Source organism: Branchiostoma floridae, chromosome 15, assembly GCF_000003815.2.
Source record: "Branchiostoma floridae strain S238N-H82 chromosome 15, Bfl_VNyyK, whole genome shotgun sequence".
Lineage (NCBI taxonomy): Eukaryota > Metazoa > Chordata > Leptocardii > Amphioxiformes > Branchiostomatidae > Branchiostoma > Branchiostoma floridae.
Window position 1 is genome coordinate 10,000,395 of NC_049993.1, and position 14,728 is coordinate 10,015,122.

Consider the following 14,728-nt stretch of genomic DNA (forward strand, 5'->3'; position numbering starts at 1 on the left):
CCACCAAATACGAGCTGCATCCGTCGAAGTCTTCTCGAGTTATGCTGTCCGCAGACAAAAGTTTGCAAATTAAACCAGCGCCCGCACTTCCATGAAAGCCACTAGGGGGCCCAAACTCGCAGCAATCACTCCCTGCTTTAAGGGCTCCCTAACGCTCAAAAATCACGACCGCAGCATGTCCGGAACGCGAGATATCAAGCATGCAGGTCCCGCTGCAGTACCTTAGCAAGCCGCTAGGAGGCCCATTATCGAACTCGACCTTCGTCTTCCACACCCCTACCCACCCACCAAATATCAGCCGCATCCATCGAAGTCCTCTCGAGTTATGCTGCTCACAAACGGGGAGAACCACACCACCAAACCGAAAACATAACCTTAGCCATTCTGGCAAAGGTAATAAAATGACTGGGAGAATATGTATGAAAAGGCTCGGTGAGGACCACAACGCTAGTCGACAAGTCTCAATAGACAATTTCTGTTCGTAGGATTTTAGACAGCATTGAAAGTAAACGTAATTACTCATCAGAACCACATACCACAGTAGTCATCGCTGATGTGTGTGTTGATGTGCCATTGTTTGTTCTAAGCCCGCAGAGGCGTGTCTCCCGTTGAGGCTCAGAAGCTGAAGGCGCTGTTGGCCCGCCGCCAGGCTGAGACTGGACGCCGTGAAGTGGAACCCCCGAGCTCGGGAGGGAGAGGCCGCGTCAAATGAATGGCAAATAGGTGAAGAAAATCTTTAAAAAAATCTACTTGGTCTTTTCGTTTCAAGATGCTGCAACTCCCCGATTTATTTAACCAACCACCTAACAACAACCGTCTATAGGCGGCAGAATTTTTCAGGGTCTGTCGGGTCATCGAAAACACAACATACCAAGGCTTAGTTTATCAGATACAGCAGGCTTGGTCTGGGCATGTTTTGGTTTCTTTGCATGCGTATCGCTGGCGGTGGGCAAAAGGTGACAGTTAGAAATGTGAAAACTTGTTTCATGGAATACATCGTTGGTCATCAGGAGGAGCTGGTCAGACCTCCAATGGGACAATGAAATGGTACAGATGTAAAAAAGGATGAGCAATCGTTTTGTTTGAAAGTTACCCGAACTCACCGCTTTGTTAAATGAACCATGTAGTGCATGCCTTAGGGGCAGGTACGGACATAACGATGTTAATCTTCAAGCAGATATGGCTTGTTTTGTACTCATTGTATAGATTCTTTGTGTGTGTATAGTTGGTGGTGAGCAAAAGGTATGCCAGCTTATTTGTGAGAACTTGGATTCTTGAATACATCGTCGGTACGCACTCGTAGTTTGTTGTGTCTGTCTCTTTGCAGGGCAGTCTGGGTGATCACATGACCATCACGTCACCTGCAGTCAAGCTCTGTCAAGCTGCTTTTTGCAGACACCTATAACATTGCTTTAGTAGCTGCCGCTTAACAGAAAATGTTTTTAGTTTTGACTTTGACTGATGACAAAGTTTTACGTCTATGTTTGTTTACGTATGCTACGACATAGGCCACCAAAGGCAACACGACAAATCAAACGTTCGTTTATAGAAATCATTAACTATAGACGAATTTTTGTAACAGCAGCAAAGTATGCATTCGTCTTTGTAGAATATGTATAAGATCATGGGTCTGTTATGTAAAACGTACATACATCCGTTTAGCTACGTCACAGTCTCAGTTTATGGTAGGATTTTAGTAGATGCTAAGTAGATGCCTGGAGCTGTCTGTACTGCGATGGAAACTGCAAATAAAACCTTGAAACTGCAAGAAACTTGTTTTCCCTTGCGTTAGATCATGCACTATTTGTAGACCCTTGTCCTTTTCTGATGACTGAATTCTTAATTTTTTTTTTGACTCCTCACGTTATTTTATAATGATAATCATATGCACTTGTTTTTATTCCGAGCGAGCTCGCCGGAGTGAGTGAGAGTGAGAGTTTTATCAAGGACGTTATATATCCTTGTTTTTATATGGGAAAGTTGACCATACCAAGGATGTCTAAAGACATTAACTCTCTGCTTGATGCAATATTCATGCTTCTATCAGCATTTGACTAAGGGGCGAGGCATTTGTCAGACTCTGAGGGCCTCAGAGAACCCTGTACAGGAAATTTTGTGCGTCACGGACTAACAAAACCGGAACATCAACATTTTAACCCTCAAACCACCGTATAGGGTCAAAACTGACCCCAGGCGTATAACATTGAGTGCCATTATGGCATTTCTGGTCGAAAACAAATTTCCTTCCATGAGTTTGTTTGTATATATGTCCTTTAACTTCTTACACGTTTTACCGAGATTGGCTCATTATTAATTAAGTTATCCTAGAAAGTTTGTGCATGGTCCAGTGGGGTCAAAACTGACCCCAGCATTTTTTCAAACAAACTTTTGCGACCCACACCTAAACTACTTATCGTAGGATCACGAAATTTTCAGAGAATGATGTACATGTAAGCCAAAATTAATATAACAACTTTTGTGCCATTATCATGTTATATGACGACATTATGACGTCATCTAGGTAATCTCGGCCGCCATCTTGGATTTTGGCTGATGACGTCATCAGATTAGCATAAATAATGAATAATGAGTCATGAAATTTACGTTGAATTTCATAAGATGTGATAAACAACTGTTATTTGCTAAGAAAACCTTAAAACTTAAATGTTTAATACAAAGTTAGAAAATTTCGAAATAAATATGTCTGTCGGAATTCCGTTGCCATGGCAACATGAAAAATGATGAACATACTTTGTTCACTGAAAATGTTTGCCTTTAACATTTTCTAAAAAGTTACCAAGTTTGGTGGGCCTAGCGTAAGCCATTAAGGCGCTATACGGCATTGAAGTTGGTACAGGCATCAAAAACCTCCTTCCAGGTCTGAATAGCATTGGTGCAAAATGTGGTCCTCATGATCTTTTGCATAAATTATGATAATGAGCTACAAGAATTCTCACCTAATCATGTCAGACTGTCCCACATATATTATTGAAACTATTCATATGTACAAATCACAAAAAGAGCCACACAAAAAACTGTATTTGTACAAAACGTTTTGGGGTCAGTTTTGACCCCATACGGTAATCTACGTCACAAAAAAGCTACGGTGGTTTGAGGGTTAAAGGTAGTCATTCTACAGGAGAATTCTGGCTAGTACGTACGTCGCAACTTTTTAACAGTTTTTTTTTAGTTTTAACTACGTCTTCCTTCGTTTTACTTGGATTATTCTCGTGAAAGCCCGACCACATTCGTACCACGATCACAAACTAATGGAATTCTTCGGACAGTCTTGCAAATGTCGCTCAAAATTCAGCTCTCTTTTCAGGAAAATTCTTTCCTAGATCATTGTCTGTGGTTTGTTCTGTCACAGCCTGCTTCAAACTATACATTAAAATCGTACGACGTCCTAGGACGGATGATGCCATGCATATTTCTCTGTCGCATTCAATGCAACTTCATAGCTCCATAGAATTCATATTAGCAGACAGAGGGTATACTGGAGACAGCTGTGGTCGTGTCGTGAAAAAACGCACAGATCAGATCGATCCTTATCGACCTTTTGTCTTACTTTTGCCGCAAATTCTACAACAGAAGAATCGTGTGACAAATCTCAGACATACAGGTTGTAAATCCAGACACTTTTATCATGATGTTTTATTGTTTGTTCCACAAGATGAAAACGACGCTGGTGTTGCTTCTTGTCGCCTTGGTCATCTCGTCTGAGATGATGACTGCGGACAGCTTCGTTGCTGGCGGTGCGGGTACTATCCCTATAGGAAGAGCTTTCAAGGAGCCCAATCCTGATGCCCGACTGTTTTCAGGGCCTACACATGCCAGCTCCGTGGCTCCAGGGCAAACTTGCATGTCACAGAAGAAATTTCGCCATGCCCCCGTCAGCAGCTGCAGGGCCTGATGCAGGTGCCTGTGATGAACGTTCTTCGGTAACATGCATGTTGGCCCTGTAGACGAGGAGTTTCTCGGGCCTGGGTAGGCCCTGGGATCAGTTTGCTATCATCTTCATCGTTTTTCGTTTACATTTTGAACTTCTACCAGGCTCCATGCGTCGCTGGAAAAGTAAAAGAATTAGGCCGAAAACTGTTTTCCTTTGTCAGGCATTTTACTTTTATGGTATGTTACCTGTATTTGGGGGAATTTCTACATTTTGCAAACTGTACTCCTCGGTAAGCTAACTCCTCTGGCATGTTGTTTGTCTTCTTAGTAAATTTTTACTTTTTCCCAGCGATCTGTTGAGTCTGGTAGAAGCAGAGATTTGAACAATTCACCAAGAACACGTAGTCATTGCTGAGATGTCTATTGAAGTATCATGTTTTCTGCCAGCCCGCAGAGGCGTGTCTCCCGTTGAGGCTCAGAAGCTGAAGGCGCTGTTGGCCCGCCGCCAGACTGAGACTGGACGCCGTCAGTATGAAGCAGGACCTCCGGGACCTCAAGCTCCACAGTGGTGAAAGATGAGAACACGCGTACGGTGAGAAGTAGCACAATTGTTCTAAATGGGACTTCCCATAATTTTTGTACATCTCTCTTTGGTCAATTTGTTTGAATCAAAGGTGCTCCACTCCCTGCTTCGTTTAGGCTGCAACGATATATATGTGTGCACTTGTTAGTTGCAAATAAACCAGTCATTCATTCGTTAGATATATCGTCTATATTACCTTGTTATACGTTTGAGGGTCCAACCGGGTAATTAACATGTTGTTTTTATGCTTTTTCGGACGTGGCCCCGTAGGACACCCTACGGACAAGGGGCCATTTTAGGGCACGAATGGGCCCTTTGTTTTCTTAATTGACATTTGAGACCAACACAGGACCCGGCGATATAATAAAACAGAAGCCATCACCTAATCGTGAAAACACCGAAAGGTATACCCGCGGTACCCGGCAGTGGGCAGTGGGCGGGCTTGATTTGTGCGATCTTAGCAGCTTTTGTGCATTGCTGGTGGCAAGTATTAATCGTAACAAGTTCGTTTGTGAAAACTTTGGTTATTAATTTCATCAGTGTAATAAAGTCTGTTGTGTCTCTGTCTTTGCAGGGCAGTCGGAGTGACCACATGACCATCAGGTGACCTGCAGTCAAGCTGTGCCAAGCTCCTATTTGCTCATAAGCTCCTCAATCATCAACTACATGTATGCTAATTTCTGTAACAACGGCAAAGTTAACCTACTAGTATTTGTCTTTGTAGTACATGTATAAGATCATGGGTATGCTATGTAAAGCGCACATACAGCCATTTAGCTACGCCACAGTATTCTGTGATAAAGATTTGAGTTAAGTTCTGGAGCTGTCTGTGCTGATATCTTGTGATGGAAACTGAAATTAAATCCATGAAACTACAAGAACCTTGTGTTATTTTGCGTAGGATGATGTGCACTTTGTAGATCTCACAATGATGACTGCCCTCTCAATTCTGCTTTCTTGTCACTCTCGTTTTTTTTACATTTCAATGAGAGCGAGTGAGATAACTACAGGTACAGAATATCTCTACTAGTATATTAATCTAACAGTATCGCTCGATACATGATATGGTTGACATGATGAATTAATCAATGAACGTATGAACGAACTTTATTTGTACATGGTACAAAGTATGGCACCAATACCAAAGCACTCAATACAATAATAGTGTATTCTGAAGTCTATTTACTATAGAAATATGGATGTAAATGGCGTATACTAACAAACTGTTACAATGCAATCTCGGAGCTTTGTTTGGCTTTCTTGTCCTTATCAAATTGACGATTTTGTACAAATTAGCATTTCCAAAAAAAAAAAAAGAAAAAAGTTCGCGACTCTGTCAACAGTTCCACAAAGTTACACCAAAGTTCTAGTCTGCAAACTTCCTGTTAGGAATATCACGCGCAGCAGTTTTTGTTGATACACTTTTGACGTAACCTGTAAGGGATCGTCCACTATACTATAAAACAGGGTGTTGTCTCTTCATCCTCTCGCGTTATTTGATCAAGGTAGTGGGGTAGTCTATGTGGGGTATAACGTGTACGTACTAATATGAAATACCAGTGGACTTCCGATACCCCCCAAACTGAATCCTTTGTAGAGAAATGGATACTTGTTTTGAGTATCACCCATTCACAAGTTTTCGTCGATGATAAGGTCCAGGTTCAGGTCAGTATTTATTTGCATTATTAATGTTAGCCATCTACATACTAAAAATCATAACAAACCATCGACGACTCTTATTGTTGAGTTATCATTCTCCAAAAGCAGAACAAAAACACCCACTGCAGTTCTAAAGAAAACAAAATTACAAAACATATTCCCCGCTCCAAGAACTATCTACCCGCAAAAGCACAACCGCAACAGCAGCACTAAACGCACCAATCAGGCGGCTCATTATAGAATTTTACTTTCCTTTTCACGACCCTACCTGTCCACCGAATATCATACAGAACCATCCACAGGTTCTCGAGTTATGCAGTCCACAAACACAGACACGCAAGCACACACGAGCACACACACATATAGTAGGGGAGACGCAGCCATTAACATTTTCCCCAGTAATACATGCAATCCAATGGGGAAACAAATATTTTATGCAATTATCTCAAGAATAAAAAGTTCAAGCCATACAAACTTTAAACCCTCAAATTATAGCCTACTATGTCCAGTCTCATCAAATTCATTTGCCAGAATTTCTATACGGCTAGTCTTTAGATACACCCCCCCCCCCAACTGGTTAATGGTCATTACTTATATACGATTCAACAAGTTTAGGGTCTTTCTTACCACTGCCACCCCCCAAATACCCAGATTTAACAAATAATCCCACCAAGAAAGGCTTTTCAATGGTTTAAAGCCTTGTTTTTATTTTAGCTCTATCTCTCACCGGGGACTCTAGGCGCAGGCGCTAATTGTTGTGTCTCCCCAGTACACGTACACACAAACCGTGACACGCAAAATCTACTTCCATTTTTCCATGGAGGGGAGAAAATGTGCTGAAGTTAGACCTATACAGTTCAGCAATTGAGTCGAAAAACTTAAAACACCCCCCTCGCTGACTTGGAAGTGACTCTATATTTACCTTACATTCTATAAGAAATCTTCAAAGCATCAAAATGTTCACAGGGTCAGAAATGTAGAAAGTCTTTTTTTCACCATGGTGAAGCTAGGTGTCAGGTAAAAGATTATATTCTTTGCCAGCGGCCGTCGAAAAAAGGCTAGGCTTGGCAGGTACAACATTTCCAATGGGCCAAACACATTTTGTCAATATTTTCTAAATGGCACAAAGTTGTAGTCTCCAAGCAGATCCATCGGTGCCTTAGAGATAATATCAAAGCTGGCTAAGGAGTATAGCCGGCTAAAGGGAGATAGCCGGCCAAGGGAGTCAAACGGGCACCTGGTGCCGCTATACTAAGTCCCTGGCCAGCTTTGATACTATTTCTAAGGCACCGTAGGATCTGCTTGGAGATAAACAAAGTGAAAGTCTTTGTGTTTTTGCCGTTTTGATTTGCAGCAATTAGTACATATTGATAGAATTTCCCATGTCAGCGACGTGCTAGCTTGTTATATAAGAAAAATTATGTATATTTATCAAACTGTGTATTTAACATTTTGAGACAGCGACACTAAGCCAGTGGCTCAGCGACGAGGTCAAAATTCTTAGGCGAATGGGTGAGACCGTTCATCCCTGTGGTGGTAGGCTTGGCAGCGCCCTCTGGCAGTTTGAAGGTGAAGTGCTGCAGCAGGGACGTGAAGAACACGAAGAGCTCCATCTCTGCCAGCTGCTTCCCAAGGCAAATGCGTGGGCCTACAAAAGATTGCAGGGTTAACTGTACATAAACGAAAGGAGAAAAATGACATCTTATGTTGTCTGGACATCAGGAGACAAGTCTTAGAGAAAGTACACTGGCCTTACTTTCATAGCACCTAGGACATATACAGTCAAACCCTTAATGATAAGTGACGATCATCAAAAGAAGCTCGAAGAAGAACCATATGCCGGTCATAATATCGGAGCTACTACTAGTAGTTAGTGGGGGTCTTAAGCATAAAAGTCTCTCATGATCAACTAAGTCCTTTCTAAATTTAGTTAGTTCCTTGAGAAAGCTTGCAGATATATGTATCTTTTTATTCAAATATTTGACCATTGTATATGCATTCGGTTCCATTTTTAATAAAATGGTCTCCACGTAACAAGACCTGAAGGTCACTTCAAGGTGTGAACCTAAGGCCACTCCAAGGTTACGGGTTTAACCGTTACATTGTAACCGTAACAGCCTCTCTTCGCCCTATGTCAGAAACATTATGATTGAGACCAGCCCAATTGCTCACTAAGAGTTGCCAACTGACCCAATAGGTGAAGCAGGGGTTAGGAAGGCTGCTCGAGAAGTTCCCTAACCCATAAGCCAGAATGGTTCGATCCACTCAAATCGGGAAGGTCCCCTACTCTTTTCGGCGTGGCGTGCTCGGGGTGTGGCTCTCCCAGAACACGGTATCTATCCGAGGGACGTCCCTAGCATTTTTCAGTGAAGTGAGGAAAGCCATGTAAAGTGCCTTTCCCATGCAATGGCACAATATCGGAGACATGGCAGGTTTCGAATCTCTTGGGCCTGAGCCCAAAGCGCTGACGAATACGCCACGCGATCTCACAAAGGTCCATATCTTTGAACCCTACCTAGGGCTCCTTGTGGGTACCGGGCTATTTTTGGAGCTCGGCCGGGGCGCTGGATTTGCAGTCCAAACCAACCCTTGGCCAGATGACACATTGACGCCGAAGTCGAATAGTAGAGAGGTACTGTCACAGTGGCGGCGGCACAGTGGGGGGCAGTGGGGGCAGTCGCCCCCACAAAAATATGTTGTGGGGGCATGGCCCCCACAAAAAATCAAGCTGAAACCCATCTGTATATTTTCACCAATAGAAATTTCATAAACCTAGCTAGTCCACCAGCAAAATTTGCCCCAGAAAATGCAGGAAATGGTGTTTCAAGGGGTCCAGATTTTAAATTTTCCAAAACCTATCTTGAGACGGCCCGTGCCTAAAGCGCTGGACAAGGTGAAAATGTATTGGGGGAGTGTCGGCGTTGACACGGACCAAGCATCCCTCTTCCTGTTCTTTGTTCTATTCCTGGTAAAAGGCATATCCCTCTTACCATGTTTTTTTTTACCGGGAATAGAACAAAATACAGGAAGGGGGATGCTTGGTCCGTGTCATCGAGTAGGCTTATGATAATTAGTGAAAGGGTGCGTCGTCACGGTAGGCGGTCTGTGATGTCACGACATGAACTCCACTCGGCATAGCCAGGCGCAACACCGGACGCGATAAGTTGGGCCTTCAGGCCTCCACATGCTCACAAATCTATCACCAATATTTTGCCCCCACAAAAGAAATTTGCTGCCGCCGCCTCTGTGTCGGTATCCGGTAGTCTACCTGGACAAAACTTGTGGCTCCAGAACCCAGCCTTGGGGTACATCCCTTACGAATAGCGGAACAAATGTGACAGTAGCATTAACCGTTCATGTCTCGCTCGCCCCTTGTACATGTCAAGCAGCGACCCTGGCGTAAAGGACATGATCATCGCTGCATCGGTGCTAACCTTTTAGCAAATCAAATACCCTTTCGTTTTTTTGCTGGTTGAAAGTTACCGACCAATCACGTTACCTCTTGGTTGTAGCTGACAACGTGATTGGCTGGCTAGCGGATGGCAAGGACTACAGCAGCAAGAAGGCTGACACATACATGTACAAGTGGCTGAACATGACCAAGCATGAGAAGGTGATCTTACCAATACCAAACGGCATGACGTGGTCGTCCCTCTGGTACTGCCCCTGAGCGTCCAAGAAGCGGCCAGGGTCGAACATTCCGGGGTTCGGGAAATGTTCTGGGTCGTGGTGGACGGACCACAGGTTGGGCTGTAAAACAAGACAAACACATGGACAAATCATTTATTATCATCCGATATCGGGCCCGTCGCTTGTGTAATCGAATTAGCAATGACCATGGCGTATTGACATGCGATCCGTTTCACCACTCAAGACTTGGCCAGCTGTCGTCAGTAAATCTTATCATCACTTGTTATAAACATGGAACGTGATTGGTTGACAAATTTCCCTCTAAGGCGTTGCTGATTGGGTATTACTTAATTAAACGCAAAGAGAGATCGCAAGCCTATACGTCAGGATTTTTTTCATATGCACAATCTGCTGGCCTAACATCAACAGTAGTCTCCAAAAATTGAATACAGTAGTGCCAAACGAAAAGAAGCAAACTTAAAACGCTTTTGTTTGTATATATATATGTAAATCAGACTCAGACAAATGGCTTACCAGAACCAAAGTGCCTTCGGGAATGTCGTATCCATGGAAACTGGTGTCACGTGATGTGGCGTGAGTGACGCCTGTCGGCAGGATGGTGCCGATGCGAGCCACCTCGGTCAGGACGGCCTCAGTGTATGGCATCTGGGCACGGTGGGCGGTAGACGGCGGCTTGTCGTGTCCGAGCACGGAGTGGATCTCCTCTTGAACCTGTACAGTAAGCATGTCGTGACATTAAGAACATAGGAAAAGAGAACATTTCAACATGAAAGAAACTCTCTTTAAAATGAACACGTGACTGTAAGTCAGGCCCTTAAAAAAAGAGTTAAAGGTGACATGAAGGCTGTACCGTCCTCTGTACATTTTAATGACTTTGTTCATCATTATCTCCAAGGATGGGTGCATCAGTTTATACCTTTGTTTGGATGTCAGGGTTGAGAATCATGTACAGAAACGCCCAATACAGGGTAGTGGAGGTGGTTTCTGCCCCGGCGATGAACAAGTCAAAGAGCACCCTCTCTGTGTACTCGTCAGTGAACGTGGTCTCTTCGTCGTTCTCGCGAGATTTGGTTTCCCTGACGTACGAGTCGATGAGGTCCCGGATGTCATTGGAATCGAACGTCTTCTTGTGGGAGTCCATCTCCTCTCGGAGGTAGGCTCTGATGGTGCCTACGAGGTCTATCAAAACTTGTGGGCCTTTTCCCATTCCTGGAACACGTCGCAAAAATGGGAAAAATACGGCAATTTGGCCAAAAACGTTTAAGGAAAATGCTCGGTCAAGAACGTCCATCAAGCGTGTGAACTTGTCGTCGTTATATTCGAACCTAGTGAGAAGATAAACAAAAAGATGACTGTAGTGGTATCTTGAATGGCATAAGTGATATGGACCTGACTGTAATGATGAACAATAGAGAGAGAGAGAAAGAGAACTGGTTTATTTATTAAACACACACAAAGTCATGTACAAGATCGTAGTCCTAAGACTAAATTGCCTCGTACTAAGTACACAAGAGATTATAATGGAAAGCCCTGCCTAAGTGCAATAATCAAAACATAATCATCACAATTCCCACTCAGCTGTACAATTTAAAAGTGTGGATCTACACACACACACACACACACACACACACACACACACATATATATATATATATATATATATAACAGAACTATTGAGGAAGATTAAAAAGTGACATCTAAAGTCTGACATGAATTTAAAAGAAAAAAAAAATATAACATAATGGTAAATGAGCTTCATTGATGCTACAACATGGTAGAGAAAGACGGCAAGGAACAAGTAAGTATCGTGACGTACATTTGCGTAAGACGATAATCTGCAGCTGCCTAAATCGTTCATTGCTGTATTTCTTTATATTTTTCATCTAGTATGCGTGTGTGTTATGGGTGGGTACCCGTGAGGTGTACCGGTACAAAACCGGTTTTTCATATCGGACCGGTCCACAAAAAACCGGACCTGAAAAAATACTGTGGACAGGATGTTGGACCTATTGGCAAAATGAACAGATTATGTGATCAGGCATTCACACATTTTGGGGCTTACCGGTCGAAAAAAATAACAACAGCGAATTAAAGTAGAGTCTATATTCATTTTACCAAGTTTTACAATCAATCATACAGTCAGTTAGCCTTGTAGGATTTTATAACGCCAGTGGGAGTCTAATACTCCACAAAACAGATTTCCTTGTTGCGAAATAGACCATTGTTTTGAGTATCGTCTATTCACAAGTTTTCACATACTGAATAAGGTCCAGGTTCGGACCTGGACCTGATCCTCTGGACCTGAACCGGACCTGGACCTGAATCTTCTGTACCGGTACCCACCCCTAGGGCCTAGTGTGTGTCTTTATTTTTCGACTTCATTTATCGAACTTACCTGGATCCGAACACAATAGAACAGATCACGTTAGTGACGGCATTCTGGACCATACGGCTAATGTCGAACGGTTTGTTCCCCATCTTTATGATCTCTGCCTGAAGAGCGACTGACTCCTCCAGGATCTTTCCCTCCATGCTCCTCTTCCCGAAGCCGAACTCTCTCAGAGACATCAGAGTGAACTTCCGGTGTTCCTTCCACGGAGTTCCGAAAGGAGCGGCGATGATACCTGAAAAATATACTTTATTCGTTCAAACAATCAAATCAATTAGTGACTAAATCAATCAATCAATTAATTATGCCAACGACTTGAGACCTGTAAAATATTTCAGATGCCCTTTAGACTAGTACGCTAGCACCTAAAGAAACGGTTGAAAAATAAAAAAAACAAAACAATGTCGTCGTCACCTGAAACCACGTGGCGATTGTAATGAATCCGTAATTCAGCCATTGGTTGCGAGTGATTTTAGTTTGAATAAACCATTCCGATGATGATCATCATCAGAGACCACTTTTCCATACCCCATTCGCGTCACAAACTGCGCATGTGCCGCGAAATGCACTGAGAATACGATGTCAAAGTTGAAGGATTCCAACTTGCAAACAGTTTTCTGTCTAAGCAAGCTTAATACGTGTGCGGATGTGTTCTGTCTATGTCTCAGACGCCTTCAATTTTGGTGTAATTAGCTACGATGCGCAGTTAAATCTGTGACATGCTTAGATTAATGGCCAAAGTATTGACTAAAGAGTCACTAAAATTAAGAGACAAAATTAGCACATCTAGTGGTTCGCACGGGTTCTTACCTAGCCTCTGGGGGTTGAGAAGCTTAGTCAAGGGATCCGTTGGTCTGGTTGAAAAATCTTCTCCTCTCTTCACCAGTGCCTCGTGCATGACGTCATATCCGGAGAGTATAACCGTTGTTTCCCTCCCCAGCTTTATTGTGTAGACAGGTCCGTACATCTTTGCCCATTCGGTCATCGTCAGAAAGCGGTGGCCCTTGGGGTAAAGATATAGCCAGCATACTGTCTATGGTGTTCACATACATCTTTGAATATTACCTACATGAAAAATGGAGGTGTAGTTTTTGGTGTGTATGTGTGTGTGCGTGTGTCTGTCTGTGTGTCCGGATGATCCCGGATACTTGTGGTCAGCATAACTTTAGAACCTGTGGATGGATTGTAATGATCTTTGGTATATGGGTAAGTGCAAATCATGCAAATTTGGACTTAATTTGCATACTTAATGAGGAAAATTTATATTTCCAGCAGTTTCTATTATAGGACTCAAATACATATGTAATTTGTAGCAGGTGGAAGATAAGCAGATGCCAATTATGCAAAAAGGCCCTAATTTGCATAATCAATGTGAAAGTGTCCTAATTCATCTAAATACACGTAGTAAATTATTTGATTGTCAACATTGTGACTTGTTTAAGTTATTTCAATTTGTACATAAGCAAGCATAAATTATGCAAATGTGCAAGTCATTTGCATAATCAGAATATTTTTCCATCAGGTGGTGCGTCACTGTACAAAGAGATTCTATTTTCACAACCGTTGCTTTATTTACAACCGACCAGAGAAGTACAGCCGCTTAGGGAACAGCGCGAAGTCGATTTTTCCAGCGACCTATGGTGTCAGGTAGACACTACAGGTCTCCCGTCCGGGTAAATGATGCGAATCACCGTGTGGCTGATACGGTATGTAGGTACGCCAGGCCTCCAAACGGGTCATTTGAAGTGAATCGCAGCATATATCTATCTCCAGGCAGAAGGATTTGCTCCATCGCACACCGGGTCATGCACATACTTTTTGCTTTAAGAGGTTATCAGTCATTCAGGTAACGTTATGACATTGTCTTACCTTGTTAACGTTACCAAACGCCTGGTTATTAAGACTTAAAAACGCCAATGTTGGATTCTTTAAATTCTTGAGGAGGAATGTTTTCCTAACTACCGTAATTTTGCCTACCATTGCGAGAGAGAAGACATTACCGACGACAGGCCATCCTCTTGGGCCGGGTGGAAGGTTCTTAGGTGTGCTGAAGAACCATGACGTCGCCACGAACACCAGTAAGAGGACCAGAGCCGTCTGTAAGATCACGTTCTCGCCAACTAAAGACGTAACCAACTGTGCGGCAGCCATTTTGAGCTTTGTAAAGGTCAGCGTCCGAAAGGTCGAAATCCGGACGGGTATTTGTTTACATAATCAATGGATATCATGTGCATTCTAGCGTTCACAAAACAGGTAAGGGGACACATTTGGCGTGCGTTTGTTTGTTATGTGCATGATGTAGCACTTATCAGGATTGAACTGCATAAGCCATTTCCTTTGCCATTCTTCCAGGGTGTTCAGATCTTTCTGAAGAAGTTGTGAGTCATTCTTTGCAGATACCTCTATATATAGCAGACAATCATCGGCGAATAACCTCACACTTGAATCGAGCTGGTCTGGCAAGTCGTTTATGTACAAGAGGAAGAGCAATGGTCCCAGAACAGTCCCTTGCGGAACTGGACCCGATGCTACTTTAACTGGAGCTGAGGCCTTCC

The 14,728-nt window shown here is 43.0% G+C and overlaps 1 protein-coding gene and 1 long non-coding RNA gene across 3 annotated transcripts in view; one reads left to right on the forward strand and one right to left on the reverse strand.

The window, feature by feature from the left end:
• Positions 1-1,768, forward strand: part of LOC118431449 — an 8,532-nt gene extending 6,764 nt beyond the window's left edge. For both annotated transcript variants that reach the window (XR_004832977.1, XR_004832976.1), the window contains exons 3-4: positions 588-723; positions 1,328-1,768. This is a non-coding gene — a long non-coding RNA (uncharacterized LOC118431449). The remainder of the gene's footprint in view (positions 1-587; positions 724-1,327) is intronic.
• Positions 1,769-7,378: 5,610 nt separating this feature from the next.
• LOC118431412 (cytochrome P450 2U1-like) lies at positions 7,379-14,453 on the reverse strand. Its single transcript, XM_035842629.1, has 7 exons — positions 14,151-14,453; positions 12,984-13,176; positions 12,180-12,408; positions 10,701-11,109; positions 10,298-10,495; positions 9,757-9,883; positions 7,379-7,781 (listed from the first exon to the last, which is right to left on the reverse strand). Exons 1-7 carry the CDS (start codon positions 14,322-14,324, stop codon positions 7,600-7,602), a joined length of 1,512 nt encoding a protein of 503 aa, XP_035698522.1. The 5' UTR covers positions 14,325-14,453; the 3' UTR covers positions 7,379-7,599.
• Positions 14,454-14,728: the final 275 nt, after the last annotated feature.